The following is a 23911-nucleotide window of genomic DNA, read 5'->3' as shown; positions in this document are numbered from 1 at the left end:
TCTTTTTAATCGCTTTTGATTTATTTTCTTCTTTCTTTCTTTAATAACTGTTAATTACATAAATGATTCGAAGATAATCATTTAAAATATCTTTCTTATAATAATAGAAATATTATAAGAAATTATATTATAATAATAGAAAAAAATATTTTGTATATAATTTGGATATAATATTAAACTATAAATATGTATTAAATATTATAAAAAATATTTTTGTATCAAAATTATTTTTTAAATCATCAATATTTTTTTATATATCACATAAATTTATTTTTTCTTGCATATGGTAGATGATATTAAAATACATTAAATATTAAATATAATAAAATGAATTTGAAGTAAATTTTGATTTGCAAAACTAAAATATAATTTATTTTTTTAAGATCATATATCATAGAAACAACAAAATATAAAATTTTACTATTCTTTTATTTAAATAAATTAAAATATGTATGTACATAAATTATACAATAAATTATTTGATAGAAAATTAATATAATTCTTATTTATAATAAAAATGAAAAGCTTTTAAAAGAAGCAATTCAAATATACAAAATAAAATATTCTATGCATTACTTATTGTATTATATACATATGATTATAAAAATTGAAAAAATCATAAATGGTGTTAATATAAAAAAACATGACAAATATAAAATTATTATATACGATATAAATATGAAAATAATTATAAATAATAACAGTAAAAATCCTTATATTAATTTTAGATAATTTGAGCAAAAAAAATGCAATTAGCAATTAGAATAACATAGATTTATTAATATTTTGTAAAAACTATTTTGTAAAAATATTTAAAACTTCATTCATATTATTCATATTATTTATTTTCTCATTAAAATCTTTATGGAAAAGATTTCTATAATTCTTTTTATTAGGATTTAAAACCATACAAAAAAACAATAAATTGAATTAATTTTTTAAAAAAACAAGGCATCTTTATTAATTATGGTTCAAAATCTACTATGCATTATTAGATGCATTATTAGATTGGATAGCAGAAACTGCAGTTTTTAAGATAAGATAGACAAAAATCATAGATTATAAACATTCAGTATGTTATATTATATAATGAAATATTTGATTCATATTTTATAAATAGTATATTATATGAATAAAAATATATAAATCAAGATAAATCATTAATACTTTTACATTATGTATTATTAAGCATTTATGAAATAATGCAATATATCAATAAAATAATAATCTGGTACATTTTTTTATGCCAAAGAAATTCTTAATAGAAAATTTAAAAATCTTTAAATGTAATAGAAACATAAATCTTATATTTGTAGAATTTTTCTTGATAAGAATTAAAGATATTTATAATGATCAATATATATACATATAATAATAAAAAATATAAAAGACAAAATTATTACCATTTATATATATATATAAATAATGAAACTATATTTAAAAATTATTGTTTTCTCATATCTCGTTTTCTCAGACAAAACATTATTATAAAGAATGAATTATAATTTTTTAAAACTTAATAAAAATATGAATGATTCAAGATAAATCATTAGATATTTGATAATTAATGATTCTTTTGAAATATTTTATTTAGAAGTTCATAAGTTCTTATTCTTTTTATCCTGCTTATCATTTATGATTTTGAAAATAAATTTTAATTAAATGTTAATTCTAATTTTGGTTAAAGATCATTTTAAGTTTGTCATTATATATCATTGAATTTATTTTTATATCGGTTACTATAACTTAAACCAAGTAAATAAAAAAATATATATTTACATAAAAAAAATTAATGATCTTAAAAACTCCAAAAAATAAAATTTTTTATTTAAAAATATTTTTTGTAATATATTTTTTTAATAAGACTTAAAAAATTATATACAAAAAATTTATTATATCATCATAATTGAGAGAAATATATAAATAACTTCATGTATTATTTTATATATCTAATTTTAATTTTTGTTTTTTTCTTTTTTTTTTCTTATCATTTGTTTTTTTCTATTTTATATATATATATATATATATATATATATATATAAAATATATAATATATACATATTTTTTATGATGATAATTTAAAAATTTTTAAATTATTTATTTCTATTATTTTTTTAAAAATAAAATCAAATATTTTTGTCAATATTTAAATTGATTTTTAATTTAAAATGTTTTAAAAAATATAAAGACATTTTTATATTCAATTAGAATATAAAATTGCAAAAACTAATTTAAAATGATTATTTAACTGATATTTATAATTAATGATTATTTTATTAATGATCATTATATTTTTATAAATAAAATAATTATTTTTTAAAATCTCATAAAAATTGAAAAAACATTATAATAAATAAATTATACATAAAAAATAATTTTTATTGTAATTTTGCAATTAATTACATTAGATTATTAAAGATTATTTAATTTGTGATTACACTATTATCTAATTTCCAATAATAATAATAGTACATAAATAAATAAATTAAAAAAAATACAAAATAATGCACACATATATAATATAATACACATATATATTATATATCTATATAAAATAATAATTTCACAAAAAATCAGAAATATTTATTAGAACATATATCTCTCATTAAAATCAAAAAAATTATATATAAAATATAAAAAGAAATATACAATTTATTCAATGTATAATAATATATTGATTGTCTGATACTTTTCATAATTTCTCATTTAACATTAAAGTTTTATGATACTTTTTAAAATTTTCTGTTTAACATTGAAGTTTCCATATATTAATATAAATTTATATATTTTGATTTCTTTCTTTTACTATAGTTATTTTATTTTTTTAATTTACTATTATTGGTATAAAATGATTTATAGTGAATAACTAGGAACTTTGATATTATTGTAGAAAAAGAATAATGAAAATAGATAAACCTTGACAAATTTTATTACTTTTTAATAAATAAAAATTATTTACTAAATAATAATTTAATAAATAATATTTTTCATAATAACATTGAAATTTTCAATAATACGATTTATTATTATAAATATACAAGTTAACTTAATAAGTTAATAGTTTGTAACTTCAATGATTATTTAAATGATTTTTATCTATTTCAGTGATTATTTAAAAAAAACAAATTTTTGCAGAATATTTTTTATATTTTCATATACTTTTATGACTTTATTTTTTTTAAATTCAATTTTCTTATATTTTTTTTTAAATTTACATTACGTTATTTTTTAATAATTATGTTATATAAAAATATGTTTTACAGTTTTTAATTTTTATAAATAGTAATAATAATAAAATCTAAATAACATCTAAATAAATCTGAATAACTTCTCTTTTAATCAAGGATTTTCTAGAAATTTATTAATATTTTCTATTATATTTTTTTTCATTTTTTAAAATATTGCATTTCTTATTTTATCGTAATAATCAATAAAATTAGATAATTTATATATAATTTAATAAATTTATCAAATATAAATAAAATGTAAATAAAAATATGTAATTAAAAATGTAAAGAAATTAAGATCAAATTTATAATTTAGAAATAAGAAACTAGTTTTTTATATAATAATTTATTTATAGAATTATTATTATAAATAATGTAATAATAAACATATATAAAATATAAACATAACGCATACAAAATGATTAAATAATTAATAAATATAACTCATTTTTATAAAATAAATAATCGATGAGATATTTACTGATATATTTTATTTAAATATAAATTATATTAATTATATAAATTCTAATATTTCTACGAAAATTCACTTATTTGATTCGGCAAATGATATATAGAAAAAAAAATTTAAGCTAATTATTTGGAGAATTACATTTTATGATAACATAATAGATAATATTTATTGAAAAAGCAATTTATATATACAATATAAATATATATGAATTTACATATATGTATATATAGATTTCTCTGATATAGATATATAGAAATATAAAAAAAATTAATATGTTAATATCAATCAATGTTAATTAATTAATATATTATTTATAAAATATATTATTTATAAAATTAAAAAATTGATATATTATATATAAATATTATATAATATACAAAATATTAATATTATTTTTTAATTCTTGATTTTTTAATTCTTGTAGATAGTTCGATTGATTGTATCTGAATATTCTATTTATCTGGATTAATGTCAATATATATATATTTTTTAAACAGATTTAATTTTAATATAAATTTTTTTTGATTTTTAATATTTTTAATATAAACTATTAATATTAACAATAAATGATGTCAATTAGAAATGCTCAATTGCAATGTGCTCAGTGCATATTGCAATATATATATATATAAAATCTGTAAGAAAATTTGATGATTCTATTGTATATATGAAATAGTAATAGAAAAAAATATCAATATTTTCAGAAAATTGTTTCATCATTATTTCTACTGAAAAATAAGATAAGAATATACAAAATATTCCAGAAGTCAATCGTAAAATTTAATTGATAATTTAATTGATAATTTCTAAATTTTAATTTTTTCTTTTATGAAAATTTTTGTTTTGATTTTCTTAACGAGTTATTAATTAAAAAACATTGGCCAATCAGAACATATAGACTTGTCACGTTGCGTTATAATGTTGAGTATCGTTAGCGATTCGTCAATAAATAAATTGAAGCAATATGTATTTAAATATGTCGAATAGTTATTATTATAAAAAGTTATATCGAATTATATCTTATTCATGAACATTATATGAATAAAATAATTTTGATACATATTACCTTGACTTGATTGTTTGTTTGTGTTTTATGTTTCACTAGTTTATATCAATATTTCCGTATGCGATAATTCTACACGTTTTATAATTGGTCAATGTTTTTAATAAATTAAGAATTTGTTTTTAATAACATATATTGTGTTCTGTAATAAAAATGAAATAAAAATTTTCAAATAAACAAGGTGCTTGAAATTATCAAATATCGTTAATTTCGATATAATTTTTACCAATTAATTTCTAGGATTTCCTATATAATATCAAAACATTCATTCTCAAAATTTAAATTTAATATTTAAAACATTATATTTAAAATTATATTATATAAAAATATTTTTCAAATCTATTTATATAATAATGTTACCTTATTTATTTATTTTAAGTTTAAAAATATTATTATATTTTGTTATATTCTTTTTATCTTTTTATTTATATTATATATCATTCTATTTAGATTTTATATTTTATTATTATTAAAGTTTGTTTATTTTATTAAAATATATTTTTATTAAAAATTTAATTAAATATATTCTAATTCTATGCGTTTTTTAACAAAATAAAGAAAATATGATGTTTTTAAATATATTTAGATTATGTAAATTAAAAAAAAAATAAATACAAAGAAATAAAAAAATTGATGTTGTAAAATTTTAATATATTTTTTAATATATTTTATAGATTATAAATTTAAATCTCAAAATAAATATTATTTTAAATTTTTATATATTTGATTAATAAATACAATTATTCGTCAAAATTTGATTTATTATTGAAAAATTATCAATTCTATATGAATACGCCATAATATATTTGCTTATTTAAAGATTCAGCTTGTTTTCGACACACGTGTTGCGTATGCGTATATACATGCGCGCATCACCTGTGGTAGCGTAGTGCAGTCAGAAGGCTGGCCACAACAGCAGAGAAAAAGTTGTACTTACCAATGGCTGTCATTGCTTTTTCTGACAGATGTTTTTACGTGCTTTATCACGCGAATTTCGTCTTATTCGAACAAATTCTTACGATAATTTCATCTTTAGGCATTCTATGAATTCAATATTATTATAATAGTACAAAAATATTGAACTAAGAGTGCTCTTTTAAGTTTAAAGGGTGCGTCATTGAAATTCCAAGGATCACAATCTCTTGAAAAGATTGTATAGAGAGCTAAAAGAATAAAAGAAGGAATAAAAGAAGTGCGAACGAAATTACGTGAAATAAAGTGTGATTAAAAACAAAGGGTATGGCGAAGACGTATGATTATTTGTTCAAGTTATTGCTGATTGGTGATTCAGGGGTCGGCAAGACGTGCGTCCTTTTCAGGTTCTCTGAGGATGCTTTCAACACGACCTTTATCTCGACCATTGGTAAGTTATTATATCCTTTTTCTTTTCTTTTTTCACTGATTTATCTTTTTTTTTTGCTTTTATTCACTTATTGATATGAAGATTTTAAACTTGAATTTAATGGTCAAATATTTTTCATTAAAAATGTTATTTTATGTTTATATGTGTGTAAATATGTATATAAATTATTCATAAAATTTTTATGAATTTATATTTTATATATATTATATATAATTGAAAGAGAATAATTATTGAGAAAATATTTTTATCTTAATTTTTATTTTAAAAGTGTAAATGATTATTAGATTTTTTGAGAATAGATTTCTTTAAAAGAAGTCAGATATTCATTGCTTATGCAATGATTATTTGTTAAATAAATTTAATACTATTGCAGTAATAATTATAATAAAAATGTTTTAATAATATAATTTGCATATTAGTTTATAATTTATATATCTTAATTTGTAATATAAATTGCCTTTTCTTATTCAGTAAAATTTATTTTTAGAAAAATATTTATAACTTTATTTATACTAATTTATACTAACTTAATTTATACTAATAATCAATTTTATTTATTCACTTTATTGATCTATCTTTAACAATTTTATATATATATATTTTTGTAATATATTTATATTTCTATATAAATACTTATCTATTTATATATTTTATGAAATATTTGTGCAACTTTATAAATTCTTATCTATATATTCATTTATCTATATTTTCATATATTTATGTATATATATTTCATATATTCATATATATATTTATGTTATTTCATATATTTATATTCATATTATAGTTTTCAATATAATAGTTTATTTATTCATATTCATATTCATTTAATATAATTAATTTTTTGTTTGGGAGCAATAATATAATGTCATATGCAAATGTTAAAATTAAATTAATTTACTATTTAAATATTACTAATTATTTAATTTTCACAATAATAATATTTTATTAATTTATTTTTATTCTTATTTATTTGTTTATTCATTTATCATTAACTTATTGTTATTAAAAGTTTAATTACTAAATATTTAATACTTAAATATTAATATTTTTTTATTTATTCTTTTTCAAATTTTTTAAATTATATATTATAATTGAAAAATTTTTATAAAATACAATATTATAATTTAAATGTGAAATAAATATAAAAACTATTTTGTCATAAATAATATATAAAAATTTTAATGGTAATAATAATATATATTTTTTTATAAATTTATTATTAGTTATTAAATATAATTAAATGTTATATAAATCTTCTATTTGCTAATCAAATCTCTAATATCATTGTATCAAGTAAATTGAAAAAGATACTGATATATGAGAAATAAGATCTATTAGAAATATTATAATACTTGATATTATTATATATTATTATGTTAATTATTATTATTTCATTCATTATTATATTCATTTAATAAATATTCATTTAGATATTATTTACTATAAAAATGTATGATATAAAATAAAAATTAAAAAATTTAATTTTTTTATTGAATATAATTTTTTCATTGACGTAAATTTATGTAAATGTAATGTAATTCATTAAATTATTTATTTAATAAATTAATTATTATATTTTTATTATAAAATTATATAAATAAAATTATATATATGATTAAATATTATGAAAATTATAATATTATAATTTGTTATTAATATTATATTTATAAATATTTTAATTTTTATAATATTTAAATACATAAAAATCCATATAATTATTATATAGTTATTATTATATAATAGTTATTTTTTTATTTATAAAAAATTATATATTTTAATTATATATTTAAAATGAAAATTTTAATAATTTATATAAAAATTAATATATTTTTAATAAATAACTTAAATCAAATAATTTCAATCAACAAAAGATAAAGGATGTATTATGGAATTGAATGGTTGTATTGTTAAAAAAGTTATAAACAGAAACAAATTTTTAGAATAATTTTTTGTTAAATATGATTCTTAGTATATTTGTTCTCTTTTTTGAAAATAAACTTTATATAATTGTATATAAAATAATAAATTTATCTTAATATAAATACATATAATATAATAATTAATAATTATAAATTAAAATTATAAATATATATAATATAATAATTTATAATTAATTTTAATATTTATAATTTTGATTTATATCAATTTTGATTAAATGAAGTGAAAAATATTTTTAAAAAACAAAATATATTAAATATTTGGATTAAATATTAAATATTATACGGATATTATAATTTTTATATTTATTAAAGTTAGATATTTATTTAACTTTTAATTTTTTTAAATTTAGGATTCAATCTAATATTTCAAAAATATTTTTAATGTTTATTAAATAATATTTATTAATGTTTATTTTTAATATTTATTAATGTTTAAAATGTTATATGCATAATATTTTCAAAAATTAAAAAATTACATTAATAATTTATTTTTTTTTTCAAATATATTTTTTTTTTATTAATAATTTCTATTTCTATTTTAATATTTGTTTCATGCTTTCAGGAATTGATTTTAAAATAAGAACCATAGAATTAGATGGCAAGAAAATAAAACTACAAATATGGTAAGTAATAAGTAATTAGATTAAATTTTATAAATTTATAAAAATCTACAGTATAATAAATGTGTGTATTAAATTATTTTAAAATTTAGTATATATTATATTTAATATATTTCAATGCTGTAATATAATATACAAATTGAATTATATAAAATATAATTAATAGTTATATTATTATAGATATTAACATATATATATATATCGGAATAATAAATGTTTATAATTTAAATAATTATTGATAATTAAATTTTTGGAATAAATTTGCAATATTCTTTTTCATTTTTTAAAAAGTTAATTATTTATTATTTATATAGTTATCATTAAACTTAATAAAATTTTTTTGAAATATATATATATATTTTATAATTAAGGAATCTTACACATATAATAAAAAGTATCTTACATAAAAAAAGCTTCTAAGATTTAAATATATAATAACAATATTTTAAATGATTCATATGATTCATTCTATTTAAAAAGAATGATAAAAAATAATTAATTTTGATAAAAGAATAATAATGTTAATTTTAGGCAATCTTTATTTCTTAAAAAGAATTAAGTTTTATGAATGAATTGATATAAAAACATCATTTAAAGTCAAAATTTAAAATATTTCTGTAATTTTTATGATAAAAAAGTAAAATATATAATAAAAAATTATTTAATATAAAAAGATTATTTAAATAAGAATCTTAAATATTTTAAATAATAATGATTCTCTTAAATAAAAATTTAATAATGTAAAATATTTATTAAACAATTTTTCTTCATAAGATTCTTATGAAGATTCTTATATTTCTTAAAATTTCCATATTAATAATATTTTTTTAAACAAATTATTCTATTTTTACTAAAATAATATTCTAAATAGAATAATAAGATATATTCATCTAAATTTTATAAACAATAAATAATTTTAAATAATAAAAATAAAATTTATGAAAACAAATATCAGATTGTTCAAATTATGTACAACATTTCTATGAATACTTTTTCAATTATTAATGAAAATAAATAAAATAATTAAGTTAGATTTATTCTATATAATAATATTTCATTTTCAATTTTTTAAATATTTTGTTATGTATAATTTTATTATTATTTATACAAATAAAATTGTTCTATATTTTTTTAAGGGATACAGCAGGACAAGAAAGGTTTCGTACTATAACTACAGCATATTATCGTGGTGCAATGGGTATAATGTTAGTTTATGATGTAACCAATGAAAAAAGTTTTGAGAACATAAAGAATTGGATTAGAAACATTGAAGAAAATGCCTCAGCAGATGTTGAAAAAATGTTATTGGGCAATAAGTGTGAACTTACAGAAAAGCGACAAGTTTCAAAAGAACGAGGAGAGCAACTTGCTGTTGAATATGGAATCAAATTTATGGAAACATCTGCTAAATCCAGCATTAATGTTGAAGAGGCATTTTATACTCTTGCACGAGATATTAAAGCTAAAATGGAAAAAAAATTGGTAAATATCTTTTTTCAATGTTATTGTTTTTTCTGTAACTAGAGTAATGAAAAAAAAATTCATAAATAATTATATTCATAATTATATTCATAAATAAATATAATATTATAAAAGTATATATATAAAATAATAATAAAAAAAATTTAATAAAAAATAGATTAATTGAAATATTTATAAAAAATATAATTTATTAAATTAAAATATAAATTTTTTTTATTAATTTGACATGTATTATAAATCATAATAGATAATCATATATTTTATTTATTTTCTTTATCAGTATTAAAATTATGCGATTTGAATATAAAAATTTGTTTTATTTATATAATTTATATTTATTATACTTTATTTAGATTTTTAATCTTAATCAACAAATTAATAATATTTCACTTTTTTGAATAAAATTAATTTTAAAAAAAGAGTTTAAAAGTATAATATTATTTAGAAAAAATATTTTTCTAAAAACAAAGTAATAAGTATTAAAGAAATATAATTATTTTTAATTTATATATATAATAATTTTTAAAATATAATATTAATTCTATTATATAAATTATAAATCTAATTCTTAAAGATTTTGCAATCAATACAATTTTTTTAGAATGTCTTTTATCTAGAAATATAAAAAGTATGAAGCTTTTTTTCCAATATATTAAATAAATTATTTTATTAATAAAAAAAGATTAATAAACTAAGATAAATAAAATGTTGATTTTAAAATTCATAAAATCATATTAAATATGAGCTTATATATTAATTGCATATTATATTCTATATTATATAAAATGAAATGATAAAATTTTTATGAAAAAAATTGCATAGTATATAATTATTAGTGATGTATTTTCCTATATGATGATGTTTGAAAGATTTGGAAGTCATCTTTATTTTTTTAAATAAAATTAATAATGATTTTTTAGAATGATAGATAATATTGTATTAATAGATATCTTGTAATATTAAATAGAAAATTGAAAAATAGAAAAATAAATGAATACTTACTTAAATATTTTATTGATTAGACTTATTAATATACTAACTTATAATATTAGAATAGAATTGATTCTGATTACTTAGTCACAAAAATTTAGAAGAATTTATGTGTATAAATTTAAAAAAAAATTGTAATAAATTCTTTTGTAATTACTTGTTATCTTTTTCTTATTTTTTAAAATTCTGAATATCTTTTTTTATAATATTATTTATTTATTATATAATTTTTTATATAATGATTCATTTATTATATCACTATACAATTTATATTAGATTATTATATATTAATATTTTTTTATAATATTATATTAAAATGAACTTATATATACATTTAAAGTTTCTATTAGAAAATTAAAAAAAAGTTTAATCAAAAGAAGTAAAAATAATCTTTAAATTTCTAGAACACTTTTTAGAACTTTCTAGAACACAGAACTATAAAAAAATAATTTTATTAGCATAAAAAAGTTACTTTTTGTGACATTTTTTAAAATTTTTGATTTACTATTTTTTATTGTGTATAACTTTGAGAAATTAATGTTATTTTATATTATTATATATATAATTCATTTTCTATATATATATATATATATATATATATATATATATATATATATAAAATACTGGAAAATAATATTTACAGAATTTTCGAATTAATTTGCATATTGAAATAAATTAATAAAGGAAGTAATTTCTAATATATAGAAAAATAATATTTAATAATTATATTAAAATTATCTTTAAATATGTAATATTTGGATTAAAAGTAAATTAAACACTTATTTTTAAGAATATATAATTCTTTTTATATAATTTAATTTTTTTTTTTATTAATTTAACCTCTTAACGTTTAAATTTATTTGCCATCTAAAAGTATTTTTTCTTACATAATTTCTTATATAGTTTCTTAATATATTTATATATTATCAGAAATCTTGTTATTAGATTGCTTATTTATAATTACATTCAGTTGAAATTGAAAATTCATAATTACAATACATTCAATTAAAAATATTGTAAATTTTTAATTAAAAAAATTTGTTAAAAAAATATAAATATTGTAGATTACTTTCTTATGAAATAAAAATATAATAGCGATAATAATAAAAACAATAATAAGTAAAAATTTCAAAATCACCAAAAACATTAGAAAAAAAATACATTACACGCTGATTATTGAATACTAATAAATAAGTAATAACAGTCAATTAAAATTCTTTATATTTATTATTGTTTATTCATTTCATATATTTATTTTTCATTTATTTCGTTTATTTTTATTCATTTTATATTTGAATTTAAATAAATTGAAAAGCAATAAAATAAAAAAATAATATAAAAATAAAACAAAAAGATAATATATATCTTAGGAAAATTTATAATTACAATTTATAAATATCAGCAGCGAATATAAGTTATTTTCAAATTGACTATAAATAGTACTCCTAATAGTTACTAAGTTTATGCAGAATTGATGCTTTGATGTGACTATATATCTGTGGATATGAGTGTTAAGGGGTTAAGTATAAAGAAATCAGTAAAAATATATATAAAATGATAATATGTTTGTGAAACATTTTTCGGAAGATTAATTTTAGGATCAATTTAAGAATCAATTTTAGAGATCAAATATTAAAAATACAAAAATTAATTTAATCAAAATATCAATATTGAGATTTATTTATTAATTAAAATTTATTTTAGATGAAACGAGATAGAAATATAGCGAAACAGTTCTATCTTTGTCATACATCGTCTTATTTAATCTCTAATATAAACTCGTTTCATTTAATATAAATTTAAATTATTTATAATTTTATAAATAAGTTTTAATTGATATTTTTATATATAACTTTTATATTGGCTTTTAAAATCAACCCTTAAAAAGTATTTCAAATATATTAACACTCTTAAAATATATTATATATATTATATAAAATTAATATTTTTCAGTGGTTTCTGGAATTTGATTCATGATTTTTCAATTCTGAAATTTGATTCATGATTTTCCAAAAATTAAAACTGATATTTATCTATATATAATGTAGTTGCTTTCGTAGATTTGTTCTAGCATATTTTTATAATAATTAACCACCATTTCTTTGTTTCCTGTGTCTGTTTCTCTGTGTTTGGTGCGGGTCTGTCTCGGCAGAAGGTAACTCTTTCTCTCTCTAAATATTACATATTTTGCATATTCACTTGTAATTTAATTATTAACACTTATTACACTGTATCAAAATACTAAAAAATAATTTTTTGTTTATTGTTAATTATTTTAATTTTTTAATTAATAAATTGTTTTTTTCAGATATTTTAAAATATCTCATATTATAAATAAAAAATATATTTTTTGATTCAGTGTAACTATTAATATTATTACTAATCATTATCATATTCATTTGCGTTCTCTTTAATGCATAATTATTTTTTTGCATGTTGAAATATACTTTTTACATAATTTTGCTTTTAATGTACAATAATATGCATATTAATAATTTATGTGCAATTTATGTTAACACATAACAATAATCAATACATAGATATCATTTTTTATTATTGCTTTTATACTATTTTTTGTACTTTTATATAATACTAATTTTATATTAACTATTTATATTTTATTAAATTATTTGTCCATTATTTATTTATTTTTATTTCGTTTATAAAAAGCTTAAAATAAAAATTTTAAAAATAAATTTTATTAAGAAATAACAAGTAATTTTATTATAAAAATATATATAAATATTTTAATATGACTCATTTTTAATGCATAAAGACTAAATATAAATATTCTTACAAATAAAATCAAGTTTTGATTTTAATCCATAATTATGTTATTGATTCTTGAACATTTGATAACATCTCAATATTTTTGTATTTATTTTTTTATGAAAAAATTTGTATACAAATATTGAGATACATAAGTGATATTATATAGATTATAATTCAAAATTTTAATATATAAGATATAAGATAATAATATCATATAATATCATATATAACATAATATAATAGAAAAACATTCTTACTATTTATCAATATCTCTTCTAAGTTTATTTATAAATATTTATAAACTATTTATGGTGAATATTAATGATGCAAATTTATGCATAAAAATAATTGAAATTATTAATATTCATATAAACATTGTTAAATAAAAATTTTATTTATATTGTTTTTTATTAATTCAATGTTGTTACTTTTAAAATTCTTTTATTACTTTATACAAATCATTTTTAATTTATGTATAATAATAGTTAAGTTATAGTAAAGTTGTACAATGATTAACATTATTTCTTATAACTTGGTATAACAGATACAATAGTTTACAGAAATTAAAATATTTTAATTTTTGTTATTAATTATATCAATATCTATTTAAGTGCATTTTAAAAAATAAAAAATTATTAATTCTTGTTGAATTCATTTTTCAATTAAATTACAAAAATTTGTTATTTTAATCTCATTTTTAGTTTTAATTATTTAAAAAATGACATTTAATTGAGAAAGCAAAAATTCTAAATTTTATTTTTTTCTATTTATTTTTTTCAAATTAGATATCAATTTAGTTGAATCTATAATTTTGAAATTAATTTTTTTATTTATCATATATATTTGTTTTTCATAATTTTCGTAAATTTTGAAGCCAATTATTTTAAATGAGAAACTAAATAAAATTTAAAAAATGCTTATTAATATTAGACAGTGAATCTATTGATGTGTAATATCTTTATGGATTTTTAGAAAGTAAAATTTTGAACAATTATATATATATATGTAAAACTGACTTTAGTTTTTAAAATATTTATAAAAAATAATTACTATATTAAAATTTGGTTATTCATTCCTTAATATTTATCCATTGATCATTGATCCATCCATGTTTATTTTACAAATCTTTTAAATATATACAAAGAATTCATATAGAAATTTAATATAGAAATATTTGCAATTATTTTTTATCAATTAAATTAAAATAAAATAGTCAGTTATATATATAAAAGAAAAAGTTGTTCAAAATCTTGTTGTCTATAACATATTTAAAAATCATCAAAATATGAGAACATAATATCGATAAATGATGATTTTATAGATAATATAGTAAAACTTTTAAAACATTAAATTTAGTATATTTGATAATTTAAGTTTATTCGAAAAATAAATAATTTAAAAAAATGATAATTCATAAAAACAAAAAAAAATGAAAGGATTTGAATCAAACTAAAATCTCTATCTAGCAAGATTTAAGTAAATTTCTACTAATCTAGTAAATTTTTACATTTACAATCTCTTGACTAAATCTCTTATAAATTATAACATATAGACTTTTTTTAATAGTTTCTACTAATCTAGTAAATTTTTACATTTACAATCTCTTGACTAAATCTCTTATAAATTATAACATATAGACTTTTTTTAATAGTTTTATTTTAAATTTTAAATATTTTTTAGAAAATAATCGACATTTTTACATGAATGAAAATAGTTTTATGAAAATGCATTTCAATGAATTTGCAGTTAAATTTTAATTTTGAAATTTTGCTAAATAATATATATTTATAACAAATATTAAAATTTTATTTCTTGAAGAAAAAAGATTTCGTTTGATCTTCTTATGATATTAGTATAAATTGAGGTATTTTAATTTTTGTAAACTATGAAAAACTGTATGTTAATTGCGACAAATACAATATTACATAAAATTAATAAACAAATTGATAAATAAAAATTTATAAAAATAATGATGTAATACTCGTTTTAAAGTATTGATGTATAATAATGAATCAAAACAAAGAATTAACTAATTAATTAATTAAAATTATAAAGAATAAATAAATAACAACATTGAATCATTTTTTTTAAATGATTCATATAATATACGAAATTATTATTTAATGATGAAATTATTTTAAAATAGGAGGCATCAAATCCACCGAAAGGAGGAGGACATCAGCTGAAAGCATCCGAGCCACAAAGGAAACCACCAAGTTGGCTTGCACGATGCACTATACTCTGACCCTTCAACCGGCATATCCTCGACCGTCACCTTCTACTTTTTATCTTCGGTCTCCTTCACTCGCTGTACGTTGCGAGTACTTCTGTGATTTTACTCCTTGACGACCATCTTCGTTTCCCTCCGTCGCTGCCGGTCTCTCTTTTTTACTGATTACTTATACGAACTCTTTTATCCTGGAGGAGAAACTATCTTTTCCCTCGCTCTTTCTATAAGAAAAAAGAAAAAAAAAAGACATTCAAGAGAATTTCTTGAAGGAAACGAATCGCGAATTGTGATAATTTTTGATAATTTTTTAACAATACCATGAATCACATCATTTCTATTTCTCACATTTTATGATGAAATACCATGAGGAATTATCATACAATTGATCGAACTATCTTAGAATACCTTTCGATATATAAAATCGGTATAGTGTTGAAGGAGATTAATTTTAACTCCTAGACCCAATCAATGAACAATCTAGAAAGTAAATTGATTTCGAGAATTGTGCATTTTAAGTAGAGTGCACTTTTGTTTTCGTTTAACATACGATTTATATACGTTGCAAGTTTTGCTGTGAATAAACTGCGATAAACTGAAAGTTGGACATCATAAAAGCAATAATAAATTGTTGAATTATTTTTATGTTAATTAACTTATATTTTAAAAACCTCTGTTCTCAAGAGTTTTGGTTATATTTTATAAAAATATGATTATATTAAATACGTTGTTATAGTGCATAGATATGAGAAACATAAGATACGTTTGTATTTTATGTTTGTATGCTATGCATACGAAGTTTCTCCTCCATGTTTCAATTAATCAAGGGGTACAATCGATTTTTTAACGCATGTTTAGTATTCGCTTTATTTAAATAAATAAAAAAAAAAAAAAAGAAAATGAATAAAAAAGAAAAGAAAAAATTTCTCTTCTCACATGAGAAATCTTTTCTTTTTTACGAAGCATTTTGAAGCTACTTGTTAATAAGACTTTGCAAAAAGAAAAAAATACAAAAAGAAAGAAGGTGCGAATAGGTGAACAATGGGCGGTCATTTTTTATATATAAATATATAAATAAATATATAAATATATATATATATATTTATGTAATATATATATATATATATATTATATATATATATATATATATACACGTCATCACAAATTAGCTTTTTCACCGAATCGAAGAGAAATTCTTCATTTAATTAATTCATTAATTAATAATTAGTGCAAATTTAAAACTCAAGAAAAGAAGGCTCTTTTGATTTTCTTTTCATATCTTTTTATTCTTTTCTTTCTTTCTATTGTTGAAGTAATAAAAAGGAAAATGATAAAAAAAATAAAAAAATGTAACAAAAAAGATGGAATACGGACTTTATTTGAAACGCTTGTTGTAATAGTTTTCTTTCTGAAGAAACAGAGGGTTCTCCTTTTTTGTCTCTTCATGAACAAGAAAAAGGGATTTCGATCTGTTTCCACTTATACTTAAAATATAAGATTATTACAATACATTTTATATTAATCCTATTTGTCTATTTTTATTATAATAACCTGCCTTTCCTCTAATATTGAAACAATTTTTAATTTGTCATTTTCATTATTACTTATTCTTTACTTATATTATCGATTAGTTGCGAATAATAATGTTATATAATAATTCCATTTATAATGTTATTGATATTATTTATAATTACAATGACTTAAACTATGGTTACAATGGACACAAATTCATATGAATACTTGTGAACATGAGCAACGTAAAAAATATAGATAATAAAATAAATTCTTATTTATATAATTATACATATTGCAAACAGATTATTTACACTATATATATTCTAATTATTCTAAAAATATAAGATTATTATTTTAGTGGATATTTTTTGTTGCATATATTTGCACAAACAGTGAAATAGTGAATTTTTATGAATACTCTGTATATGAATCGTTTGTCATATCTATATGAATTTAGAAAAATATGTATTTAAAAAGTTCTTATAAAAGACTTTACTGAAACAATATATAATGTACATAATATTATTTCAATATCATATTATATTATATTATTTCAAAATCTATTAAGTTATTTCAAGATGAAAAAATTTTCTGAAAATATTAAATTATCAAATTATTTAGCTATTAATAAAATAAAAAAATATAGATCCAAATATTTAAAATCTAATTTTCGTATATTAAATTTATTAATTATTAATTTTCAAAATATTATATTGGATCATTATCAAATCATGAACATGGATGAAAAATTAAATTTGTTCGATCAATGATATAATTGTTATATATGTATAATCATGACCATAATATTGTTTAATTATTCACATAATTTAATTTCGCATAATTTATTGAAACAATTTTTAAAGAGTAAGATTCTGGTAATTTACGCGTACACTGTAGTACAAGTTTCATCATTAATACAATGACTTTTTTTAATTTAATGTATAGACTATTTAAGAAAAGAAAACTATATATCATATACGAATTTCTTTTTTAAGAAAAATTTTTTTTATACTTAACTATTAAATCAAGATATCGATATAAATTTCCATATTATTAAATTTCACATTATTAAATTAATAATTAAACAAATTAAAAATGGCAACGAACTAATGGATAAACTTTTCTTAAAATTCCAATTGCATTTAAAATAAAGATAATGTTATATATACAAAATTATTAGTAGTTTTTTATCATGTTTTATAATGATTAGTAATGTGATTTTATTTCGGAATATTTTATTAAATTGAAATAACTATTATTTATCAGATGTATTAAGAAATTAAAATGAAATAAATGTTGATAATCATTAATTAAATTAAATTTATTTATTATAATTATTTCATTATTGATTAAATAATGTCATAGATTATTGTTGTATTTGTGTTAAATTTATGGATAATTCATTGAATATAATATTCAATTTTTCTTCATATAATGCAACATTTTGCATTTTTAATTTCAATTTCATCAACATTTCTTTTAGCTGAAAATAAATAATGTAAGAAATAAAGAAATACGAATAAATAATCAGTATAAAAAAGAATTACTCAATAATAATTCATATATATATATATATATATCCTTAATTGATTATATAATATAATTACAATATGTACTTTAGAACACAGATTTTCTATTTCCGGATATGCTGTGTTAGTATTAGATGATTGTATAAATTTGTTAACAGAAAAAGTAATTAGTTTATGTTGTAAATTTTTTATATCGATTTTGTTTTTTTGATTAATTGCATGAAAACATAGACCAAAAGTTTGCAAACGTTTGTTCAATTGGATTATAGCTTTGGTACTTTCTAATAGATATTTCTGCTCTTTTTCAATTTTAGCCATATTCCTGATTTAAAAAAGGATAAAAAATTGATAAAAATAGTATATTTTAGAAATGAATTGTAATTGATAACTAAATATTATTATTAATTATTTATTATTATATATACTTGTAATTATGTTAATATATTTCATATATTACTTTTAGAGACTAAAACAAACATAACAGTTAGAATATGAAAATGTTGATTACTAAAATATACTTTCAGAGACTGAAACAAACATAAAAGTTAGAATATGAAAATTGATAAAATTTATAAAGTTTATTAAGTTATAAACAATTAATATTTATATTAGATGAAATGAAATAGAAAAAGAATAAAGTAGTGACAGATAAAATATTTTCATTCATCCGTCTTCATCTCATACAAATTTCAATTATAATTATATGATTTATAATTTAATAATAAATATTTTAACAATTAACAATTTACAATTTTTGTACATTTTTGTTTTGATTTTTAGAATTAATCTTTCAAAAAAGTCTTACGAATATATTAACATCCCGTATATTGAAAATAAGTGCATAGAACATGTTTATAAAAATGACATACTTATAAAGAATTCTATCAAAATGATGAAAAAAATTCTAGTATCCGTTTTATATTTTTATAAATATTCTGTGTGTGTATATATATATATATATATATATATATATATATATATATATATATATATATATGTATATACACACGCATACGCATGTACTTTAAATATTTCAAAAAATAAATGACCAAACTTTTTTAAAAATGAAAAAAATCGTATATAAATCAAAAACGTAAATTTTTTCTTTTTATATAAATATTTTTTTTTATTTTTATTCACTTTGAAATTTTATATAAATTACATTTTTAATCAATATTTTTTATATTAAATATTATAATTGAGTAAGAAAAAGTTATTCAAAAAGACATTTTACATCATAGTTTTCTATTTAAACAATTGATCATTAAGATAATTTAATTAAGATAATTTATATATATGCAAACTAACAGAAACAATTATTTTTTTAAGTAAATTTTAAATATTTTTAAATAATTTATTACAAACAAAAAAGATTTTTGTCTCAAAAAAAAAAGAATTTTCAGATTTTATTTTGCAAATTTTTTTTTCAAAAAATAAAAACATTAAAGTTTGATTACTTATTGAAATTATTGAAATTATTATAGAATATTATTGAAATATTCTATATAGTATATTAAATAATTAAATAAAATATAGTATATTAAATTAAAAAAAAAATTAATCTATATAATCAATACAAATATTGAAAATTATTTTAATGAATGACAATTTTTATCATGCGATACATAATTGCATTTAAATAGATAATTTAATAAAAATTTATATTTTCTTACATATTAATATTAGTAATGATCTTTTCACTATTATTTTTTAATTCTATTAATGTTTGTTCTAATTTTTCTTTTTGTTGAATTTCTCGTTTTAATATATACTCCAAACTTTCAATTTTAAGTTGAAATTTTGCAGTTTTTGTTTGAGAAAATAAGGTTTCTTTTGTTAAAATTTCGCATTCTTTAAGCACATTTTCGTAATTTATTGATAAATTTGAATAATTAATTTTATCACGCATTTTTTCTTCTTCTAAACGATTAATTGCTTCTAACGCTGACTTTAAACGAATTCTTAATTCATTCGATATTTTTCGTTCATTTTGTAAAAGAGAATTTTTTGAACAAAGCTCTTCACTTATCAAAAGACGTTCTTTTTCTAAACTATCTAATTCTTTCTAAAAAAATTTTATTATTAAATATTTGATTATTATAATATTTATTATAAGAAATTAAATTATTTTAGTATCATTTTCATATTTGAATTTTCTATATAATATATTTATATTAAAAAATTTATAAAAATAATATTTACTATATTTCGTTGAACTTCATAAATTATTTCGCGAAATTTTTTCTCAAAAAGAAAAATATCTGGGGTATTAAATTGAATATTTTTCATCTTTGCGATTGATTTAATTATTAAAGAATTAATTTATTAAGTTATCTATTAGTTCGATTATGTTTTATTTTATTCTATAAAGTAGTATGTAGTAAAAATTACTATATATAAGTTATTCAAAGTATGAAACACTACTGACATCTTTATATAAATATATCGATCTATAAAACTTGATGAAAACATTATACTATACAAAAAAAATATTAATTTTATAAGAATTTAATTGAAATATAAAAAAGAAAAAAATAAAGGAAATATTTAAGCTTATTTATTTATATTAATATAATATTAATATATTTTTTTATATAAATTACAATTTATATAAAGAATAAATTTATTAAAGAATAAAGATTTGAAATATTAAATTTATATAAGCATACATATGTATGTATATTTTATTAAATTCAAATATATATATATTTGAATATATATAAATTTAAACATCATAATAATTTTGATTTTGAAATAAATACTATTATCAGAAAAGAAAAAGATATGGAAAAAACAATACAAATTTATATATTAATAAAAAATTGTTTTATTAAATTTATAAATTATTAAAAAATTAATGACTATCCATGAATTGAATATCTGAAAGTAATAAAACTGTATTTGGTAAAGGTCTTGGTTGTGGACTTAAAACTGTAAATGTTTGTCTATCAACATCAACATTAGTCCTGTAAATAAGAAGTGATTTTCAATATCAAAATTGTTTTTAAAAATAATAACTATATTAATAATTATATATTATAATTATATAATTTATAATTATATTTATAATTTATAATTATTATTACACAGTATTAAAATATTTTAATGATGATTCTTACACACAAACAAATCCAGCAACATTAGTTTGTACTACATCATCTTCTGGTGAATCAGCAAATGAAACAGATAATAAGTGATGAAGAAGATTTGGCCCAGGCGTAACAGCTACTAATTTTGTTAAATTATCTTCTGCTTTCATTCCAAGTGGCATACAAGATGCAGGAAGTACTGGAGCTCCAATTTTATATAATCTAGCCTCATTCCATTTCACTTCAAAGCTATGTGGATAAAGTGGCATTCTAGATCCATAAAAATATTCTCTAACACTTTGATCTCTGGCTTCTGTTCTCTGAGTTTGACTTCTTTCTACAACTCCACCACTTTTTGGCAAAAATACAACTTTAACAAAGTCTGGCATATCTCTAACAAGTTCATTATAAAGTCTTTCTTGATCAAGTACTAGAATTGCATCAACTTCAAAAGCTTGAGCAGCATGTGTCAATAATTTATATCCAGCTCCTTTTACCCAACCACAAGTATTTATTACAATTCCTGAAACTCTGGCTTTTTTATTTGCCTGCAGTCTATCAGAACAGACTTCTGCTAATCGTGTTACAAGAAGATTATAAAGAGCAACATTGGCTTGTGGAGATTTATGTCCAAAGTGAAAGACTAAAGGTGCTTGTTGGCTAAAACCATCAACTACATTAGATGGACGTTCAACTAATAATGCTCCAACAGTACCCGGTATTGCTATATGACCTTGACCAACATCTAAATCTACAAAAATTGGTCTACGACCCATTCTAACTGCATAATTTAATAAAAGTCTACAAAGAGTTGATTTTCCTACATCACAAGGACCAACAATCATTGTTATTGGACCTCTAGTGTCTTCTTTTTCTGCAGCTTCTCTGAGCCTTTCCATTGCAGCATGACAATTTAAATAAAGACCCATCGGTGTTTCTTTTGCAACATAACTGACATCAGTTTTTCCAACTAATTCTACTGTGCAGCCTTGCCAAGTAAATGCAGCTACTTTTGCACCAGCTGTAAATTCATATTTTTTTCCTTTTACTAATTCTGTACCAAAAACTTCTGCTAATCCACTTTTTAACTATAAAAAAATTATTGTAAACATTTTGATGCATTAAAATAGAAATGAAGATATAAATAAAAATGAAATTATATACGTGAATGCAATTATATACATGAATAATCAAAGCAAATAATATAAAAATAATGTAATATAAATACAAATAAAATATATTTTGTACATACCTCTAATGTAACTTTTTCATTTTTCGTTTCAACTTCAAATCGTAATTCACAATCTGGATCTAATTTAAATTCTTGTGTTTGTGTTTTTTCGTCTGTCATTTTGTTAATATAAGTAACATTCTCTTATTATATATCTTTTAAGAATATATATTTTTTAATATGTTTATCTTATTTACTTAATGTATTATTTATTTCTAACCTCTATATTAACATTCGATACTATCGATATTTTTTAAAATTATATATATTATCGATAATTAAAAGTATCGATATATACCGACTATAATAGAACGATCGGTGCCACGCATACTAACCTTGAAGTTTAGTCTAACCTTAAACGAAACGTCAAAAAATTTACGAACATAGA

General features: G+C 17.1%; 3 protein-coding genes across 3 annotated transcripts; 1 reads left to right on the top strand and 2 right to left on the bottom strand.

Annotated features, from left to right (window-relative positions):
- The first annotated feature begins 5526 nt into the window (after window positions 1-5526).
- LOC133666715 (ras-related protein Rab-8A-like) lies at window positions 5527-17686 on the top strand. Its single transcript, XM_062079781.1, has 4 exons — window positions 5527-6125; window positions 8631-8691; window positions 9825-10170; window positions 16079-17686. Exons 1-4 carry the CDS (start codon window positions 6002-6004, stop codon window positions 16175-16177), a joined length of 630 nt encoding a protein of 209 aa, XP_061935765.1. The 5' UTR covers window positions 5527-6001; the 3' UTR covers window positions 16178-17686.
- Window positions 17687-20855: 3169 nt separating this feature from the next.
- On the bottom strand, window positions 20856-21571 carry LOC133666649 (uncharacterized). The gene is made up of 2 exons (XM_062079098.1): window positions 21406-21571; window positions 20856-21268 (listed from the first exon to the last, which is right to left on the bottom strand). Exons 1-2 carry the CDS (start codon window positions 21490-21492, stop codon window positions 20873-20875), a joined length of 483 nt encoding a protein of 160 aa, XP_061935082.1. The 5' UTR covers window positions 21493-21571; the 3' UTR covers window positions 20856-20872.
- A 435-nt stretch (window positions 21572-22006) lies between these two features.
- Window positions 22007-23685, bottom strand: LOC108001960 (protein CLP1 homolog). The gene is made up of 3 exons (XM_017063303.3): window positions 23545-23685; window positions 22323-23380; window positions 22007-22169 (listed from the first exon to the last, which is right to left on the bottom strand). The coding sequence occupies exons 1-3, from the start codon at window positions 23641-23643 to the stop codon at window positions 22058-22060; spliced, it is 1269 nt and encodes a 422-aa protein (XP_016918792.1). The 5' UTR covers window positions 23644-23685; the 3' UTR covers window positions 22007-22057.
- Between the last annotated feature and the right edge of the window lie 226 nt (window positions 23686-23911).

This window comes from Apis cerana, linkage group LG9, assembly GCF_029169275.1.
Source record: "Apis cerana isolate GH-2021 linkage group LG9, AcerK_1.0, whole genome shotgun sequence".
Taxonomy (NCBI): domain Eukaryota; kingdom Metazoa; phylum Arthropoda; class Insecta; order Hymenoptera; family Apidae; genus Apis; species Apis cerana.
Note: the sequence above shows the minus strand (reverse complement) of the source record. Positions and strands in the feature narration are given on the sequence as shown.

Excerpts from the sequence above, each read along its gene's own strand:
- LOC108001960 (XM_017063303.3), bottom strand. The coding sequence starts at position 23,643 with ATGACAGACGAAAAAACACAAACACAAGAATTTAAATTAGATCCAGAT. Across the intron at positions 23,381-23,544 it reads ATGAAAAAGTTACATTAGAG|TTAAAAAGTGGATTAGCAGA; the intron begins GTATGTACAAAA and ends ATTTTTTTATAG. Across the intron at positions 22,170-22,322 it reads GTTGCTGGATTTGTTTGTGT|GACTAATGTTGATGTTGATA; the intron begins GTAAGAATCATC and ends TCTTATTTACAG.
- LOC133666649 (XM_062079098.1), bottom strand. The coding sequence starts at position 21,492 with ATGAAAAATATTCAATTTAATACCCCAGATATTTTTCTTTTTGAGAAA. Across the intron at positions 21,269-21,405 it reads ATGAAGTTCAACGAAATATA|AAAGAATTAGATAGTTTAGA; the intron begins GTAAATATTATT and ends AAATTTTTTTAG.
- LOC133666715 (XM_062079781.1), top strand. The coding sequence starts at position 6,002 with ATGGCGAAGACGTATGATTATTTGTTCAAGTTATTGCTGATTGGTGAT. Across the intron at positions 8,692-9,824 it reads AAAATAAAACTACAAATATG|GGATACAGCAGGACAAGAAA; the intron begins GTAAGTAATAAG and ends TATTTTTTTAAG. Across the intron at positions 10,171-16,078 it reads CTAAAATGGAAAAAAAATTG|GAGGCATCAAATCCACCGAA; the intron begins GTAAATATCTTT and ends ATTTTAAAATAG.